The sequence below is a fragment of the Psammomys obesus genome, unplaced genomic scaffold (assembly GCF_907164565.1).
Source record: "Psammomys obesus unplaced genomic scaffold, mPsaObe1.curated_primary_1811, whole genome shotgun sequence".
NCBI classification, from domain to species: Eukaryota; Metazoa; Chordata; class Mammalia; order Rodentia; family Muridae; genus Psammomys; species Psammomys obesus.
Window position 1 is genome coordinate 228695 of NW_026596069.1, and position 18747 is coordinate 247441.

Here is an 18747-nt window from a genome sequence, read left to right on the forward strand (position 1 = left end):
GAAGGCGGGGCCTCTTCCTAAGTTGTTGATGGCTGTCATCGCAGATACGTCCACGGGACTCGTCTCGTCTAGTCCTGGGCTGTGTGCGCGCGGGTAAAGGTCGAGGCGTGATGATCTCACGCTCCACGCGATGATCTCATTCGCGCCCTGGAGCACACAGTGCACGTTCTCCTCGCCCTTCTTCCGTCGTCCGAGGAACTCATAGTTGCCGGCCAGTGCGGAGTTCGTAGTGTCAGTGCACTTCGTAGGACACACGCAGCCGAAACACGCGAGCACGCGGGGAACCAGACGCAGCTCAGGCGCGCCTCCGCCCTCCCCTAAGGCCGGCCTTGTCCCGCCCAGTGTTTGCGCTGCGCCGGTTGGCCCGGCGGTCTCCGGCGCAGAGGCCGGGCTTGTGGGCCCTGCAGCTCCGGAGGTCGTCTTGGGCAAAGAGCGCAGGCCGGTGGAGGCGATGCTGGGCAAGGATTATATGCTGGCCATCATTCTGGTCAACTGTGATGGTGTGCATCCAGGGCCTGGTTGGGAGGACCAAGAGCTTAGGGGAAGTGAGGGGTGAAGGAAGGTTACCCGAGATGCAAACACGAAGCGGTGGGGGGTGGCCGTCTCGGGAATGAGAACCAGGGCCTAAGTGAACCTTGAGCTCTGCGTGTGCTATCTTTAAGACTGGGTTGTTGAGGTCTAGGTTTAGGGCTGTCTCCTGTGGGATGGAGCGAGGGTTATAACGGTAGTGTTGGGGACTCACAAATAATATGCGCCCATGCTTTGATCCCTTGTCCGTGTAGATGACTTGTGGGGGGACCAAAATCTGGAGGGGGAGACAGGCCTACCCCCTGGCTGGAGGAAGATCCGCGATGCTGCGGGGACTTACTACTGGCATGTTCCCAGCGGTAGCACGCAGTGGCAGCGCCCAACATGGGAACTAGGAGGTGCAGAGGACCCGAGAACGGTAGGTGGAAAGTGAGGAGGGAGCCTGAGCTCACGAATGGCCGTAGGCCTGCAGCTTACAGTGACTAATCTCTACTCCATAGGGAACGGAGGGGATTTGGGAACTGCGACCCCCCAAAGGGAGATCCTTCTCCAGCCTGGACAGTTCGTTGAATCGGAGGTAACAGGGGTGGCCCCGGGCTTGGGGTTACTGTGACACTCAAAAGAATGCAGCTGAACCCACAATTCCCCCTCCCCCCCTTTTTTTTGAGATAGGGTTTCACTGTGCATGTAGCCTGTAACGAACTGGCCTGTAACTAATAAAAAGTGGCACCATGCCTGCTACCATCATTTGTTTTTAAATTGTGGTTCTGGAATCTTTTGTCAGTTTGGGGGCTCTCTTTGTGCTTGGCTTTGCCCCATGTTCATGTACACCTGCACGCCAGCAGAGGGCATCAGATCCGAGTATAGACGGTTGTGAGCCACCATGTGGTTGCTGGGAATTGAACTCAGGACCTCTGGAAGAGCGCTGAGCCATCTCTCCAGCCCCTGTCCCATGTTCTTGACTTTGAGTATTTTTGAATTTTGCCTGTTGCAAGTTCTTATCATTAGTTGTATCTTCTGTGTTCTCTGTCCTGTCATGTTCTAGTAGACTCCGGTCCATTGGCTTAATTTCTTTTGGGGTTCCAATTCTGTGTTCTATACTCTCTTGTTCTAGTTTGAGGTTTTTGTCCACATTTTTAATTCATATCCATATTTATGTCTTTTTAGTTTATGCCTGTGTCTTGTGTCCTGAATTTTTTTCAAATTTTAAACTACTCCTTGTTAATTTGCTATATTCTGGGTCCTGCTTTTTTCTGGGTTTGCATTTGTGGTGCTTTATTTTGGGACTTGTCCCAAATCCTGTGCTTGATCAGATAGGCTAGGTTTCACCATTGCCCCTAATGTAGGGATCCTAATCCTTTTATTGGTTCTACCTCTCTGTTCCAGTAACTCTCTAACATGGTATGGTGAAGATTCCTATGTCCGGAGCTTGGAGCCAGGAGCTAAGGTAGGGATTGGACCTGATGGCCAGCTTAAGACATTGGGAGATCTCAAGGGAAAGATTAGAGGTAGAATAATAAATATAGTAATAATAATAATAGTGGGGCTGAGTGAGTGTAAAGGGCTATCAGAGTTTTCGTGTATGGGTCCTGTGTCATCCACCGCTCCACTCCACAACAAGTCACTTCTTTTCCCCTGTCTTGTCAGTGCTTTGCAGTCCGCTCTCTGGGCTGGGTAGAAGTCCCTGAGGAGGATCTGGCACCAGGGAAGAGCAGTATTGCTGTCAATAACTGTATCCAGCAGCTTGCCCAGACTCGAAACCGGAGCCAGCCCCACGATGGTGCCTGGGGTGAGGTGAGCTGTCTGATTTCCCCAGGGGTTCAGCCTATGGCTCAGCAGTGGTAGGGTTTTTTTGAGCTGCTTGTTTGCCACGTTAGCCATTTTTTTTATCTGTCAACTCTCTGTCTTTGGCAGGGCCAGAACATGCTGATGATCCTGAAAAAAGATGCCATGAGCCTGGTGAATCCCCTGGACCACAGTCTGATCCATTGTCAGCCTCTGGTTCACATCCGTGTATGGGGTGTGGGCAGCTCCAAGGGCCGGTGAGGACTTCTGCATCCCCCCACCCCCAAGCAAGAGTTGCTTCACCCTTCCCCCTTGCAGGCTGTGATCCCCACTGATGCTGAACCCTTGGACACAGATCCTCTGACGTGGACCCAGCACGGCCTTCCCTGCCTGGTTCAGCCCTGGTTGGGGTGGGTGGGCCCAGCTCAGCAGGGACAGATAGGGGAGAGTCTGAGAGTCTGGGCTGATTTTCTCCTGTGCTCCCACATGCTTCTGGAACAGTGACAGGTTAGTGACAACTTGATACTCAGAGTCCTATCCCTGACTTCCTTAATTGTGCCTTATCTTTAGCTTAACTTTAGAAGCCTCATACAGGCACTTAGAAGTCCCTTCCCTAATCTGCCTTATCCCCACCCCTGCCAGGGACTTTGCCTTTGTTGCGGGTGACAAAGACAGCTGTATGCTCAAGTGCCATGTATTTCGCTGTGATGTGCCTGCAAAGGCCATTGCAAGTGCTCTGCAGGGGCTCTGTGCACAGGTGAGGGCCAGCAGTGGGCAGGGAATATGGAGTTGGGATAGGGTGGGCTTGACCCCTTACCCTGATTTCTCTCTCTTTCTGTGTGCCTCATGCTGGCTGCATTGTATTTTAGATCTTGTCAGAGAGGGTAGGAGTCAGTGGAGAAGCTGCTTGCTGTTCCCCAGATCCTATTTGCCCTGAAGACTTCCCAAGGCAAGGTATGAGAAAGGGCTTGCTGCATCACAACATCAGTCTGCTTTAGTGAAAGATGGCGGTGGTAAGGAGGGTGTGGTTCCTGGTTATCTAGTTTCTTGAAGAGTCTGGGCTCAGGGATTCAAAGCAGTGAATTGGAGGTGCCTCTGCAGGTTTTCCTTTACTAGCAACAGCTCTAGCTTGAGTCCTGGCACATTCGTTAGTGTTTTGAAGCTGGGAATGGGGAGGCATGCCTATATTCCCAGCATTTGAAAGGCAGAGATAGTCACATGTTTAAGGCCAGCCTGTTCTTCGTAGAAAGTTCCAGGCCAGACAGAGCTGGTCACATAGTGAAACCCTGTCTTTGCACTACACCACATGAAGGGTGGGGAAAGGGGTAATTGAGTTTCTATGCTAGCTTAGTGCTTGCTGTGTCTATTTCAGTGGAGTTGCTGGATGCTGTGAGCCAGGCTGCTCAGAAATATGAGGCACTGTACATGGGGATCCTACCAGTCACCAAAGCCATGGGTGAGGACTGAGGGGGCTGGATGAGCACTTGGGTGTGTTAGGAAAGGGAACATGGGTGAAGTGAGATCGATGCTGTAACGAGTCTTAGAGTTTTTACATGGCCTTATATAAATAGCTTGTGATATCTCCAGAATTCAAATGTAGCTCTTTCTATCTCTTTGAATCTCAAGTTAATATAAGGGTTCTAGAAACTCCCTGCAGATCCTTTTTCATCCAAGCCAGACAGCACAATGGGCATTTCTCCTCAGGTATGGATGTGCTGAATGAGGCCATTGGTACCCTCACTGCCCGGGGGGACCAGAAAACCTGGGTCCCTGCTATGCTCAGTGTATCTGATTCTCTGATGACTGCACATTCCATTCAGGTACCACAAGAGGGTGAAGTTTGGGACCTTGGAGGTGAGGGGGCATCTTGAGGTGTGCGTGTGTGTCTTTACTTGGTTCTGGAAATTTTGGGTCTTCCCTTTGTTTAGCTTTGTACTGATTAGGCTTTGTGTGGGCAGGCAGAGGCTGGTGCAGAGGAAGAGCCACTATGGCAGTGCCCTGTGCGCCTTGTAACCTTTATTGGTGTTGGCCGTGATCCACATACCTTTGGCCTCATCGCAGACCTTGGTTGTCAGAGCTTCCAGTGTGCAGCCTTCTGGTGTCAGCCTCATGCTGGGGGACTCTCTGAAGCTGTGCAAGCTGCCTGCATGGTGAGTTAGGAATGGAATGGGTATGGGAGGAAGTTTTCCCTGGAGCTGCTCTATACTGTGGAGTGAGCTCAAGATGGGCAGCTCCACTTAAGTCACAACCCAGTGATCCCAGGGCCAAATCTGGTTCACAAATATATCTGGCTTCTTAATGCTGTTTTTGCTAAGTTTTGTGTTGCTGACTAATATTTGAAGTATAGGGCATTACACATAATAATTGCTTTTCTTAAAGTATGAGGAATGCTAATACAAGGTACACACATATGTTGCACATACACACCCTTGTGGGCACACTTATGTAGCAGCATTTGGGTGAAGTTGTGCTATATAGAGTCGGCACTATTTGGTTGACCCAACATACTTCATGGTGTATGTGGGTATTCAAATGTAAGATGCTTAAGCTATACAATTCAGTTCACTTAATTTAGTTCACTTATTAATTCAAGAAATGAGTATCTGTAGGGTCCCACCTGCTACAATTAATCCTGAGAATTCATTGGTATAGAAGGCATTCACAACCTTTGCCATCACTAAACATTCTAATAGAACAGAGACACCTCAGGGATAGGTTACACACCACATGATGATGGAGACACTTCCTTAAGAGGCAGGAAGGCTACCCAAAGAAGTGTGCCAGATGAAGAGACATAGGACAGGTGTACCAGAGAACCTCAGGAGTGGAAGTGAGAGATGTTAGTGGGTCAGAGTACCTGAAAGAACATGGTCTGAGTGGCCTGCGAGAAGATGTAGTGATAGATGAGAACAGAAAGAAATGGCAGAAACCAGGTGAGGAGAACCTCATAGATTAGCCTGGAGCACTGAGGACCCTTGAAGGGTTTTAAGCAGGACAGTGAAATGAGATCTGTGGATTTTACCTACTGAAGCTGCAGTGCAGGTGAACAAGAGGAGGTAGGAAGGCTAGGTAAGTAGTATCTTCTCTGAGTAAATAAGTTGATTGGAACAGTTATTTTGGGTATGGATTGGGTTCATAGACTTTCTCTTCAGGAGAGAATCTTTTTTTGCCAGAGACTGGTACAGAACAGTGAGAGAGGGAGTTGAGTCTCATAGTGGTAGGTATAGTAAAGAGTGCAAGTTCTGGTCAGGTGTCAGTGGTGCATGCCTTTAATCCCAGCATTTGGGATTCTGCAGAGTTCCAGGAAAGCCAGGCTACACAGAGAAACCCTGTCTTGAAAAACAAAGACAACAATGAAAGAGTACAAGTTTTATAGCTGGACCGACTTACATCTGAATGCAAGTTCTGACATTTTCTATTTGTGAGACCTGAGACCAGTGGTTCTCACCTTAATGCTATGACCCTTTAATACAGTTCCTCATGTTGTGGTGACCCTCAACCAGAAAATTATTTCATTGTTACTTTATAACTGTAGTTTTGCTACTGTTATGAATCATAATATAAATATCTGATTTACAGGATACCTGATAGGTGACCCCCATGGGGATTACAACCCAGAGATTGAGAGTCACTGCCTTAAACAAATCATTTATTATCTCTGAAGCTTGGTATCTTTATTTTCAAAATGAGCACAGCAACACCTCATAAATAACTAGACTAAGTTATCATTCAAAGCACTTAGGAGGGCCTAGCTTTCCTTAAGTGCTCAGTAAATATCAAGTTTTATATTTTTGTTGTTGAGGTACTTGGGAATGCTATAGGCACTGGAGGCATGACTATGGGCATTGTATCAAACAGAATTCTTGGCCAGTTACATACCCTACAGAAGTTTTCAGGTGTGCAGGGACAGAGAGCTGGATGTTCATATTCCACTTCTTCCTAGGTTCAGTACCAGAAGTGTCTAGTGGCCTCAGCAGCTCGGGGTAAGGCCTGGGGTGCCCAGGCCCGTGCTCGCCTGCGGCTCAAGCGGACCAGCTCTATGGACTCTCCAGGCGGTTCCCTGCCCCCTCCACTACTCAAAGGAGGGGTTGGGGGTGCTGGAGCAGCTCCTCGGAAGCGGGGCGTCTTCTCATTTCTTGATGCCTTCAGACTAAAACCTTCTCTTCTCCATATGTCCTAAATTTATCTTAGAGGGTTGGGGAAAGAGGCTCTATACTCTTCCAGCCCCCAGGGTTCTGTAGCCTCTCACCTTCCTGCCCATCCTTGATCCTTGCCTACCCTGTATTTATTACCAAGTTTGTTGTTTATATGGATGACTGAAAGGTCCTGCACTATAACTTAGGCTCCTGGCGCCCCTTTCCTTGGGTCCTTTTGTTCCTTGCCCCTGTCCAGCCCTGGACAATTGGCTCTACCTCAGCAACTTTATAGCAGAAACAGTGCAAATAAAAATCCCTCAGTGACCTCACTAGTTGTGAGTATATTGACCTGGGATAAGATTGGGACTGTCAGACTGTGTGAGGTGGGTTTGTGTGCTTGGTGTTAGTGACTGCCTGTAGTCATAATGAGGGCATGGTTCATAATGGGAATCTGACTGCATTCATTCAGTAAATGCTTTCTAAAGGCTTTTCTATGCCAGATATTAAAGTAGGCCTACTTGTAAGGATACCTTCTGAGACTTTCAGAGGAGAAATAACCAAATTAGAGAGGACAGAAGATACCATGTAGTCTAACCAGCAATTACCAGCTCAGCTGAGAGTTATCCAAGACATTTTAGGAGACTTCTGAAGATTTGACCTATCCGAGTACTGAAGATGAGCTCCTGTTAGCAAGCCTATAGACAATGTATTACAGATTGTGCAGGTCAGTCTACTGATTGTGAGCTTCCAGGGGTTGATGTGGTTAGGTCGGGCAGGAACACATGCTGGTGTTTGAATTTGCTTCTGGGATCAAACTACGAGACATTAGGAAAACGTTCCTCTTTGGTGTCTTGTGACGAGGCCCCCAGATCAATAGCCAGTTTTCCTTTAAGGAATTGGTGCCGGCCTCCTCCAGTATCACAGTGCAGCAGGAGTGAGCGAGCTACCGCCCCGGAAATGACGCACTGCCCTGCTGGCGGTGCGGAAGTGGAGATGGCGGAGCTGTACGTGAAGCCTGGTGAGCACGACCAGTGGGCTAGGGAATACACGGAACAAACTCTGCCCTCCCCACCAAGCCCCAGTGTAGCCTTTTGGGTTCCCGGTCTCATTTCACACACTTCCTCGCCTTCGCAGGCAATAAGGAACGTGGCTGGAACGACCCGCCGCAGTTCTCCTACGGGCTGCAGACTCAGACTGGTGGACCCAAACGTACGCCCCTTACTAAGAGGGTTGCGGCTCCGCAGGATGGATCCCCTAGAGGTGCGTGAGGGCTGTGGGTGGAATCCGATACGGAAAGATGGTTTGGGGATAAACCTGCCCCATCGGCCTGTTTTCCTCTTCCAAGGACTCCATAACGAGAGGGTGGGAGCCAGTAAGAGGCTCAGCGCAGGCGCGTTTCTACATTCTTTCTGCAGCTTTGGTCAGTAAATGGAATATTGGACAAGATGCCTAGATCTCTTCTCAGGATCCTTTGTGTCATAAGCACCCCAGACTTTGTGTTATTTACTGTCTTGTTTAATTGGTATTTACTGAGCACCTGTCAAAAGCCAGGAACAGTTTGGGTGCAAACTAAAAGGTCTTTGAATCTACAGTCCGCATTAGCTCGAGGTAAAATAACACATGAAAGAGTGGTAGAGACTTTGCAGAGGGGAAAGCAATTGTTTCTAGGTAACCCAGGAATGGGGGGAGGCTATTTAAGTAATCGTGATAAGTAATGTGACAAGTTAGGTACTAAAAGATGCAAACGCATTTCAGGCACAAGAAACAGGTAAGTTTCTGAAACAGCGAAGTCTCTGAGAACTTGCCTAGTTCAGAGACTGAAGTACAGTGTTCCAAAGTGGTGGGATGTTATATTTGATTTGATGTCATGGGCTTGAACATTCCCAAAAGAGAGGATATGGATAGAGGCCTCGACAGAACTCAAAGGGTCTCCAGCACCTAAAGATTACATGGAGAAGACTGTTGATAATTAAATCTTAAACCAGTAGTGAAGATAGTTCAATACAGGACCAGTAGATTTAACATTTCAGTTATTAATCTTCAAGAGCAGTTGAATCTCTGAGTTTGAGGCTAGGCTAGTCTACAAAAGAAGTTTAAGGAGCCAGGCACTATGGCACACACCTGTAATCCCAGCACTCAGGAGGCAGAGGCAGGTGGATCACTTAGTTCGTAGGCTAGCCTGGTCTACAAAGTTAGTCCAGGACAGCCAAGGCTACAGAGAAACCCTGTCTCGAAAAAAACAACCAACAAAACAAACAAAACAACCACCACCAAAACAAGTTTCAGGATTGGCTCGGGTACGTAGCACAGATTTGTCTTTTTTAAAGGGAGAAAGAACAATAGAATGTGAAGAGATTTTGATAGCAAATACTACAGCTTCTTTGTACATTTATGGGATGATGAAGACATTTTGTAGTTGATTCAGTGCTGTGAACAAAGTGAAAAGAAATGAGAAGATGGGAGTAAAATGATCACCGAGGTATTAAGCCTTGTTGCTTGACCCCGCTTGAACACACCAGCCCCAACTTCAGAAACTTCTGGACCACCTGCAGTGGATCATCCACCTCCTTCCAGTAAGGCGTCCAGACCTCCACCTATGGGGACTTGTCCTGCTACTGGTGTGGAACCCCTACACTCCCCAGCCATTGAGTCTGAGGCTCTGATAGAAGATGTGCTGAGACCTTTGGAACAGGCATTGGAGGACTGCCGCGCCCACACGAAGGTAGGCCCTGGCACTTCTGAGGGGTGGAAAGGACTTCTATCCAATCAAATCAAGTATAGACATCCTGATGGACCCCTAAGGAATCTCTGTCTTTCCAGGAAAGTAGACACTGATGTCAGAGGGATTCTCAGGACTTTGGAGGGTTCTCTGTAATAGCCCTCACTGTCCTGGAACTCAGGTTCTATAGACTAGGCTGGCCTTGAACAAATATCCTTCTGCCTCTGCCTTCTAAGAGTGTTGGAATTAAAGGCATGTGCCACCACACTCAGCTTGAACAGTAACTTTAAGATGAGCCTCTGAGGGGCTGAGAAGGCACTGAAAATTTAAAATTTAAATTTGTCAAGTGTATCCTTTGTCTTGGGAGGAGATCCATAGGTTTCATATTTGTAGTGGAGAGCCTCTAAGCTTTGGGTAAAGGAATATGAACTCTAATGACCTTGAGTCAGAGAAAACACATGCTGGTAGCACTGAGTTGGATGGGCTTCTGTCTCAGAAGCAGGTATGTGATGATATCAGCCGGCGTTTGGCACTGTTTCAAGAACAGTGGGCTGGAGGGAAGTTGTCGACACCTGTGAAGAAGAGGATGGCGATACTAGTGCAAGGTATGGGTGGGGACCTTTATCCTGCCATTGGTGGCTGAACCACGGTGATGGGTGATGAGGTTTTAACTGACTGGGAGGGGAGGAATGGAAGGTAGACATGTCTTTTACTGCCATTTGCTTGCTCAAGCAATGTCTCTCCTCAGAACTTTCACACCACCAGTGGGATGCAGCAGATGACATTCACCGCTCACTCATGGTTGACCATGTGACTGAGGTCAGTCAGTGGATGGTGGGAGTTAAAAGATTAATTGCAGAAAAGAGAAGTCTGTCTTCAGAGGAAGCCAAAGAAGAGAAATCTACAGTGGTACCTGAGAACCAGACAATACCAGGCTTCCAACAGTCTTCATAATCTTGGGAGCTCCCCAGACTCACTTCACATGACTTACTATGCCTTGGTGTGGAAGGCCCTCTTCTCACTTGGCTCCCTTTTACCACCAGGGAGACTGTTGGTCCTGTTGGGCATGACCAAAGATCCTACCTGGGCCACTGCAAGATCACTTGTTACTCATGTACATTTCAATAAACATCTCGATAGTGGGAAGTGGGTAGGAAAGGTGAGCCATTCTGATGCCAAACTGGTTCTTTCTGGTGTCAGCTTCCCTGCTCCAAGAATACCACTCCTTGTTTCATTCATCAGGAAGGTCTTTGATGGGTACAGCCTGATTGTTAACTGCTTTTCTCAAAATTAGACTGAAAAGCATATTCTTTGTAATGTGGCCCAGCATCTCTGGCTAATTTCATTTCAGCCTGATAACAGATTCAAACAACTGAAAATTTTCCTGTCAGAAGAAACTGTTCTTTTTGCTGTACTGTTACAGAGATTAGAAAATGACCAAATTTCTGCATTTCTGTTGGGTGTAGTAGCATACGCCTGTGGTCCTAACACTTGAGACATGGAAATAGGAAGAGAAATTCAAGCCTGTACTACATAGTTTGAGGCCAGCTTGAACTGTGTCGAGATTCTATTTTAACAACAAAGACTAGATTACGGATATATATGGTTTTTGACACAGGGTTTCTTTGTAGCCTTTGCTGTCCTAGACTCATTTTGTAGAGGAGGCTGGCCTATAAAATTCACCTGATCCACCTGCTTCTGCCTCTGAGTGTAGGGATTATAGGCACGTGCCACCTGATAAGTGATATTTGAAGTCAAGATCATCTGATTTACCAAGAAAGGTGGTGCCACATTTTGGGTTTTTGTGTAGGCCATACAGTCTTTCTTTTTTAAAAAAGATATGAGTGTTTTGCCTGCATGAGCTGAAGAGGTTATCAAATCCCATCATAAATGGTTGTGGGATGTGGCTTGGTTGCTGGGATTTGAACTCAGAGCCCTTGGAAGAGCTGCTGTTGCTCTTAACTGCTGAGCTGTCTCTAGCACTCTCCCCAAAGTAATTTCTAACACTTAGAAACAGCTGGGACCAGAAATGTACTGGTGGTTATTGCTGAAAAGAGAGTATACAAGGTTTCTGCCATTGAACTGGGAATTGGTACTTAGAGGTAGGACACAGAAAAGGCAGGGGGAGAAGTCAGGGATGCCTATAAGCTGAAAAAAGTATCTCTTCCAGGATAGTGAAGGGCTCCTGAAAAGGTCCAATTGCAGGATGGCTGTTTCCTGGAAAGACAGGAAAAGGCTCAGGCTGTTGCTGTTTATGGCCTGATAATTCCAGCAGCCTTCCCTCATAGCCTGCCTCAAGTCCAACATGCTGCTGGAAGTGGGACAGTGGGGGCTGGGAACAGACTTGGGGTCTCTTAAGGTAGCTGGGTATCACAGTTGTGCAGATGAGCGTTGAACACTGAGGAGAACAATGGAGCCAACACGTTTCTTTAAATGTTTACTAAGCAGCCAGAAGGTGACATACTCTGTTCCGCAGTGCCAGCCCTGAGGGGACAGCAAGGGTTTGAGAGGAATATGTACAGACTAGAGAAAGCTAAAGGCTTGTCAGGTTGTCCACTGCTGTCCCTGGTCTAGCTGCCTCAGAACTAAAGAGAGCCCAGAACCAACAAGTCACTCTTTTCCAGATTAGATGAGGCCAGGTGGCCCTTGGATACCCTAGAAGAGGTGGTGGCAATAGTGGCATAAGAGTTCCTTTTGTAATTTCACACAGGTCATCTCACACTGGATTACATGTCCATCTCAAATTGTTCGTCATCTGGGGAGAGAAGGCAAGAGAGCACAGTTACCCATTTAAGTTTTTGTAAGTTCAGCTAGTACAGGAACCCCTCTTGGAATTGAACCCCAACTTTACTTCACAAAGGCAGTTAAATACTGTTCCTACTTTCTTTACCGGTTATCTCTCCCTCTGTTTGCTTCTCTTCCTTCAGCAACTCCAGCTTGGAGGGTGGTACTGTTGGGAGAGTTGTGACCCCGGGAATCTGAGGAAGGCAGCATGGAGGTGTCCGGGCAATGGGTGAGTTCTTGCACTCCAGCAGGAACTTTCGGTCGTAGATGATCCTGGTGCCTGTGACGGAGTAAGGACTGAAGAGTCAGGAACTTGAACACATTACTGCCCAACTAAGATTCAGCTGGCAAATGCTCCCAACCAAGTTTAGTCTAAGCATCATTAAGGCAAGTTGAACATTCTGGCTAGTCCAAGTAGGCTAGGACGGGTCACAGTCTTGAGGAGGAACACCACACTTCAAACTAGTCTGCAGGTTACAGATCTCATTGTTTTGGTGTATCAAGTGGGGCCTAACAACCTCTCACCAAAAAGTTCAATAACATTTATGAATTCCATCCAGTGTAGTCTCCTGGGCTCTCCACCTCTTGCAAGGGGGACTTGGCACTCCTTGAAAAACATGATGCCCCACCCCCAAAGTCCTTTAGGGCTAGCTAGCCTCACCCATGGGGATACAGCCAGCAGTGTCCTCGAAGAGCCCTGCCCTGTTCTTGCTGCTCCCTTCTGCTTCCACATGGCAGAAACCTGTTTGCCAGCCTAGCAGCTCATGGCCCAATGCTGCAATCACTACATAATACTTGCTGCTTTATGTTGAGCCACCTATTGCTGCACTTCTCGGCCTATGAGTTGCGACCCCTGGGGGTTTGTGTCAAACAACCCTTTCACAGGGGTCACCTAAGACCATAAAAAAACAAAACCCATGTTTCCATTACATTAATTAATAGCAGCAAGGTAAGTTATGCAGTAGCAACGAAAATAATTTTTATGGTTGGGGTCACCACAACATGAATTGTATTAAAGCAATAGGAAGGTTGAGAACCACTTGTTCTATTGGGACTTAAATTATTCCCCAGCATCAGTGATTTGGTGCAGCATAGGCATGGAGCACAGCAGAGAAAGAATTGCTACAAAGTGGGTTTAAAGCATTGTTGCGCTGCTCTAGAGTTTTTTGAGAAAACAAGTTTTAAATACTTTCCTTCACGCTATAATTTGAAGAGGCCCCGGAAAGCAATTCCAAGGTCCACCCTACCCCACCCTCATACAGTCCCTGTCCGCTGACCTCCCGGGGTAGTTGCATATAGTGTACCGCCCGGCGTGGTGCTGTAGCAGTCTGGCAGCCGGTCCTGGCACCCCGGAATTGGGCAACTCGTGAACGCAGACATAGCAAGCAGCAGGAAGGTAACAACGGGTGCCTTGAAAGCGCGGAAAACAACTCTGGGATATAAGCAGTAGCGAGTGGCAGGAGGCAATACTAGGGTACGTCACACCCGGGGAGGGCCATTGGCCAGTCACTTAACTTGAAGGCTCCGCCCCCTTAACCTGAGGGCTCCGCCCACCTGCCCAGGGAACTCTCAGGATCTGCACAGACTGGAGAGATGTTGAGTTTACTTATTTATTTACTAGTTATACCTGGATGTTGGGAGGAGTAATATAGCATTACTATTAACTTGCTTTATGGTAAAAGTATGCCCTCAGAGCTTGTAGGAGGGGAGACAGGCTCCCGCTTGAGTGACTTCAGCTCAGCTTTGTAGTGCCTCTGATAGCAGTTTGGTCACAGTGCCTGGAGGGTCTGCCCTTGAGCACAGAAGGAAGGTCAGAGGCTTTGTGACTGTCACTTAAGGTTTTACTGAACCTTAACTAGGGAATGGAGGAGGGGAAGGCTGTGGTCAAGAGAGGCCAGCCCTTTGATCAGACATAGCTAACTAAAGGCGTGGTGAGGATGAGGAAGCTTAGCTAGTTAGCGCTCTGGAAAGGAACATCAAAGACAGGCTTGATAGAGAGTAGATTTAATTTTTTAAATTCTTATTTTTTAGACAGGATCTTACAGTCCTAGCCATCCTGGAACTTGGTATGTAGACCAGACTGGCTTTGAACTCAGAGATCTATATGCCTCTAAGGATGCTGGTCTTTTTTGTTGTTGTTTCAAGACAGGGTTTCTCTGTGTAGCCTTGGGTGTCCTGGACTCGATTTGTAGACCAGGCTGACCTTGAACTCACAGAGATCCTACTGCTTCTGCCTCCCCCAGAACTGGGACTACAGGCATGTGCCACCATGCTAAGGGTGCTGGTCTTAAAGGCATGCACCACCAAGCCTGGCTGAGATTGAATTTTAAAAAAAACTTAAGCACAGTGATATGACAGGCAATTCCTGTTAATGCAGAAACTGCAGGTTTTCAGAATCACATTTCAGGTAACAAATGTACATATATTTTTATTATTCTTTAAAAGGTATTGGAGTCTCTTAAAAAGTGGTGCATGTCTAAGCAGACTGGGTAATTGTCTGACAATTTCACTTTTGTTTGTTTCTTTGAGATAGGGTTTTTCTGTTTTAGCCCTGGCTGTCCTGTAGACCAGGATGACCTCAAACTCACAGAGAGTTTGCCTGCCTCTGCCTCCTGAGTGCTGGGATCAAAGTATGCACCACCACTACCCAGTGACAATTTCACTTTTAAGCAACGTGAGAAAGTAGCTAAGAGTGGGGGCATGGAGGATGGTGATACTGAAGATGAGTTCATTGGGCAGTGGCAATGTAGACAGATAAATGGATGAAATTCAGATACACAGAAGGACAAAGTATCGGCTAGTGAGATAGCTCAGCAGACTAAGACACTTGCTGTCAAGCCTGATGATATAAGTTCGATCCCTGGAACTTTTATAAGTGGAAGGAGAGATCCAATTCTTGCAAGCAGTCCTCTAATCTCTATATAGGCATGGTGATATGCATGTACCCCTCCCCCCATAAATGTAATGAAAATTTAAAGGTGGAGGATAAAGTAATCTGGTCAAGGGCAGGCTAAGGAAGATGGAGATAAGCTAACTTCGAATCTCCTGGCTTGAGAGTCTTGGTAGCTGGAACTGTAAAAAGGAAAACAAAAAGGGGCATGTCTTATATTAAGGAATGAATACTGTGTGCAGAGTAACAAAATAGAGTAAGGAGCTGAAATAACTGGAAGTTCAAGGGGGGGAACTGTGTCTAGATAGAAATAAAACGAAATACAAGAGTATGGGATGGCATCATCTGAGAAGGTGCAGTACAAGAAAATGTATAGCACACCAATATTTAATAATAAAGTTATTCACCAAAATAGACTGAGAAATAGAACTCCAGGGGTGGGATGCATGTGGCGCCATGCTTCTTTGCTCCCAGCACTGGGAAGGCAGAAGCAGGCAGATCCCAAGTTTGAGACCAGCCTGGTCCACATAGTGAGGCAAACAACAGAAAAACTAAAGGGGCTGAAGAAGTAGCTCAGCTGGTAGAGTGCTTGTGTGGTATGCTCAAGGTTTTGGTTTGATCCCCAGCAGTGCCAAAATGAGAACAAAACCCAAACAAATTCTAGATTTTCTTTTTTTATTTTTTTAAATAATTTATTTCTTTTTTAAATTTTATGTGCATCGGTGTTTAGTCTGCATGTGTTTCGGTGTGAGGGTGTCAGCTCTTGGCGTTACAGACAGTTGTGAGCTGCCATGTGGTGAACCAGCGTCCTCTGGAAGAACAGTCAGTGCTCTTAACTGCTGAGTACTCTCTCCATCCCCCTAGAGGTTTTCAAGAAAGGTGCATGATGTGAAATGAGGTCTTCCTTGAATCTCTATTATAAAACAGCAGCCAGTCCTACTACTATTGCTTTTCTTAGGTTACTCTTCTATAACATACTGTCAGGGCTAGGAAACTAGCCAGACTCCATATCCACACAACCTCACAACATGGATAAAGCATCAGAAGTTAAAGTTACAGGGTTAACACTAATTACTGTTTGATACAGAAGCAAAAACAACCAACCAAAAATGAAAACAAAAACTATGAGTAGGACATTTAAGCCTATAAGGCAAACACAAGACATCTACCACTTAAGCAAATAGCTTTGAATTCCCAGTAGTACAACCAAAAACAAAACAAACAAAAAACCTGGTTATGGTGGCACAAACCTTTATTCCAAGTAGTAGGCAGGCAGATCTTGTCTGTACGTGAAAAGTACACACAAACAAGTTTGATATCAGCTAATGTGTTCAAGATCATGTCCTCTAATTCAGGTCTTGAAGCCCAGGCTCATGCCCTCTATTATTATTTTGATATGGAGGACTTCATATGTTGTTCAGATTAGTATTGAGCTCGTAGGCTCAAGCGATTCTCCTGCCTCAAGAGGAACTTTCAGGCAAATGCCACTATGCCTGGTTTCATGACCCTTATTGGATGTATTAACATACTTAGGATTTTGATACTTCATTTCCTAGAGAGTGAAGGTGAAAGACCTAACCTGTGTTCAATTGCCAAATCACTGAGGGTAAACAGAAAACACAACGTCATCATCAGCCTTCATCCCAGGACAGGGTCCTCGGGAAGAAATGAACAGCTGTATTGTTTGGTAAAAGTACTAGTCATAGAACAAGATGTTCAGAAGCTGTTTTCCTACAGGCTTGTTTGCCTCTTCTGGGTTTACAGTGTGGTCCAAAGGTCTTCAACACCAGGATAGAACCATGCATAACAAGTTCCTCCTGTTTGGACTTTTGCTGGGGCGGTGCAGGAGGAGCTGAGATAAGCATCTCATGGAGCCGAGGCTGGTGTTAAAATCCTGACCCACCTATCACCACATAAGGATGCACCACATGCTGGACTGTTGGCTTAGAACTCATATGCCTAGCTTTCCCCTTCTACAAGCTAACTCAAACTGAGGACAGACCTTTTGTGTATTATGGTTGGAAGGAGGATAAACAGAAACCATAAGGTTTAATTAAGCTTTCTTACCTCTGGTTAGAAGAGGCCACCCCTGGCTGTCCAATTCTCTTCTTTGGTCTCATTAGCTGAGGTGATGGAACTTCCCCCTTGAGAGCAGGGACTGAAGAAAGCACACTGGCCTATAAAAGGGCAAGTCAGCACACTGTAGCCACAACAGTTTTAAAGGGTTCTAAAACATCAATAATTTTATTACACTGGACACTACTTGAAAGAAGTGGATCTGGAAACCTTGAAGACAGAATTTAATTCCCTGAAAGAGTTTTATTCTCATGGGGTTTGACATGTGCCTTACTTAGCAGGATTCACTAAAATTTAAGGGCTCACTATGGATGTATAACATTCTTCTGCTTCCACTAACTTCCATATCAATACTGGTCTCTAAAATAGAAGGCTTTTGATTCCAATTATCAGATTGAAACCTCAGAACTGTAAACATTTGTTTTCAGTATTCCCAATGCCATCTATCCATTTTCATCAGCAAGAAAAAGAAGAAAATCTGTGTTAGAACTGCAAGACTCCTTTGGTTAATTTGTTTGATTTCATGTTCAGATGGGGAATCTGAAGCCCAGAAAAATGAGATGACTTGCCTAAAGCCACACAGTTGTAAGTGACAGAAATGAAAATAGGGTTTAGTCCTTTAACTCTCACTCCGTTGTACCCACACTGCCTCCCTCCATCCCTTGTATGTTTTGAAAATAATCAAGTTCTTACCTGAGCTAGGTTTTATCCAATGTTCAAGTTGGTAAAAGAGCAGTAAAGTAATGTCAGGAGAGGCAGGAAGAGGAAGAAGAGATTATAGCAGGTAAAATAGGGCTGGGATTAGGCTACCAAGATCCAAATAGAAAGGGGATGATGTTGGTGAAAGGGAAGGGAGGAAGGTCTCCCCAGGAGTTCCTTCTACTGCACAATACCTCTTTTTCCCTAATTCTCTATGAGTTTCTCCTTCCTTTTTCTTCACGGATTCTAGTTACTGAGACAGAATTTCTTCCTCTGTTGTGTTGAAGGTTTAGAAATAGATTTAAGGGCTCCTCCAGATCACTCAAATACTTTACAAGATATGTAGGTGTTCAAAGCGATCATTCTACCCTAGAGTGAGATGGATTCTGGATGTGGCCACTATAAAGAAAATGAACTTCGCAACCAGTGGCACTTTCCGGATTAATCAAACACAGAAAAAATAAATATGTAAAATGGTATGAAAGACCAAAGAACCCACATGTGGTAGTTCTTACACAGAACTAACAAGGTATTTCTGACCTGGTGATGACTTAGGCCCAGGCAAAGATTATTAAGAATTCTTCAGCCAGGCGCAGTGGTGCAAACCTGCCTCTGGGAGGCAGAGGTAGGCAGATCTCTGTGAAGTTGAAGCCAGCCTGGTCTCCAAAGTGAGTAGTGAGTCCAGAAAAGCCAAGGCTACAAAGAGAAACCCTGTCTTGAAAAACCAAAAACAAACCAAAACAAAAAACCAAACTTCATTGCTGACAGAGTAGAAAAGTGCTGCTTGCATAATTTTCTGCTCTTAGTTGGTGTGTGTCTGTATGTGAGTGCTTTCTCAAGTCCCCAAAATAGTGTTTTTTTTAAAAATACTGTTTATAAAGCTGAGATACTGAACTACATTACAACACAACTGATGACCATATGCTTCAGTAAGAGAATTTCCTTTCTCTGTTGTGTCAGATTCTTGGCATAGTATAGTATATGGTTTGGCCAACCTAGTCCAGTCTTTTTGTGATTAATTTGCTAACCATATTGGCTCTTCATTTTTGAGGCCATTGAAGTAAACCCAGCATTAGTCACACACACACACACACACACACACACACACACACACACACACACACACACAC

At 46.1% G+C, this 18747-nt stretch overlaps 3 protein-coding genes across 4 annotated transcripts in view; 2 read left to right on the plus strand and 1 right to left on the minus strand.

Annotated features, from left to right (window-relative positions):
* The first annotated feature begins 21 nt into the window (after positions 1–21).
* Positions 22–6778, plus strand: Apbb3 (amyloid beta precursor protein binding family B member 3). Its single transcript, XM_055625325.1, has 13 exons — positions 22–500; positions 783–946; positions 1029–1105; positions 1915–1975; positions 2176–2322; positions 2443–2570; positions 2815–2820; positions 2956–3070; positions 3183–3267; positions 3686–3769; positions 4018–4133; positions 4272–4463; positions 6257–6778. Exons 1-13 carry the CDS (start codon positions 452–454, stop codon positions 6491–6493), a joined length of 1461 nt encoding a protein of 486 aa, XP_055481300.1. The 5' UTR covers positions 22–451; the 3' UTR covers positions 6494–6778.
* On the plus strand, positions 6496–10331 carry Sra1 (steroid receptor RNA activator 1). The gene is made up of 6 exons (XM_055625322.1): positions 6496–7173; positions 7343–7467; positions 7584–7709; positions 8969–9171; positions 9665–9773; positions 9917–10331. Exons 1-6 carry the CDS (start codon positions 7154–7156, stop codon positions 10120–10122), a joined length of 789 nt encoding a protein of 262 aa, XP_055481297.1. The 5' UTR covers positions 6496–7153; the 3' UTR covers positions 10123–10331.
* Positions 10332–11592: 1261 nt separating this feature from the next.
* The window catches only part of LOC129690047 (eukaryotic translation initiation factor 4E-binding protein 3), an 11783-nt gene continuing 4628 nt past the window's right edge, over positions 11593–18747 (minus strand). The window contains exons 5-8 of one of the 2 annotated variants that reach the window (XM_055625579.1): positions 16910–17019; positions 13230–15702; positions 12059–12232; positions 11593–11923 (exon numbers count right to left, since the gene is read on the minus strand). In XM_055625579.1, coding sequence (XP_055481554.1) covers positions 11895–11923; positions 12059–12232; positions 13230–13332 — 306 coding nt within the window. In that variant the 5' untranslated portion in view covers positions 13333–15702; positions 16910–17019 and the 3' untranslated portion in view covers positions 11593–11894. Of the gene's footprint in view, positions 11924–12058; positions 12233–13229; positions 15703–16909; positions 17020–18747 lie in introns of those variants that run through there. The other variant, XM_055625577.1, reaches the window with a different exon arrangement.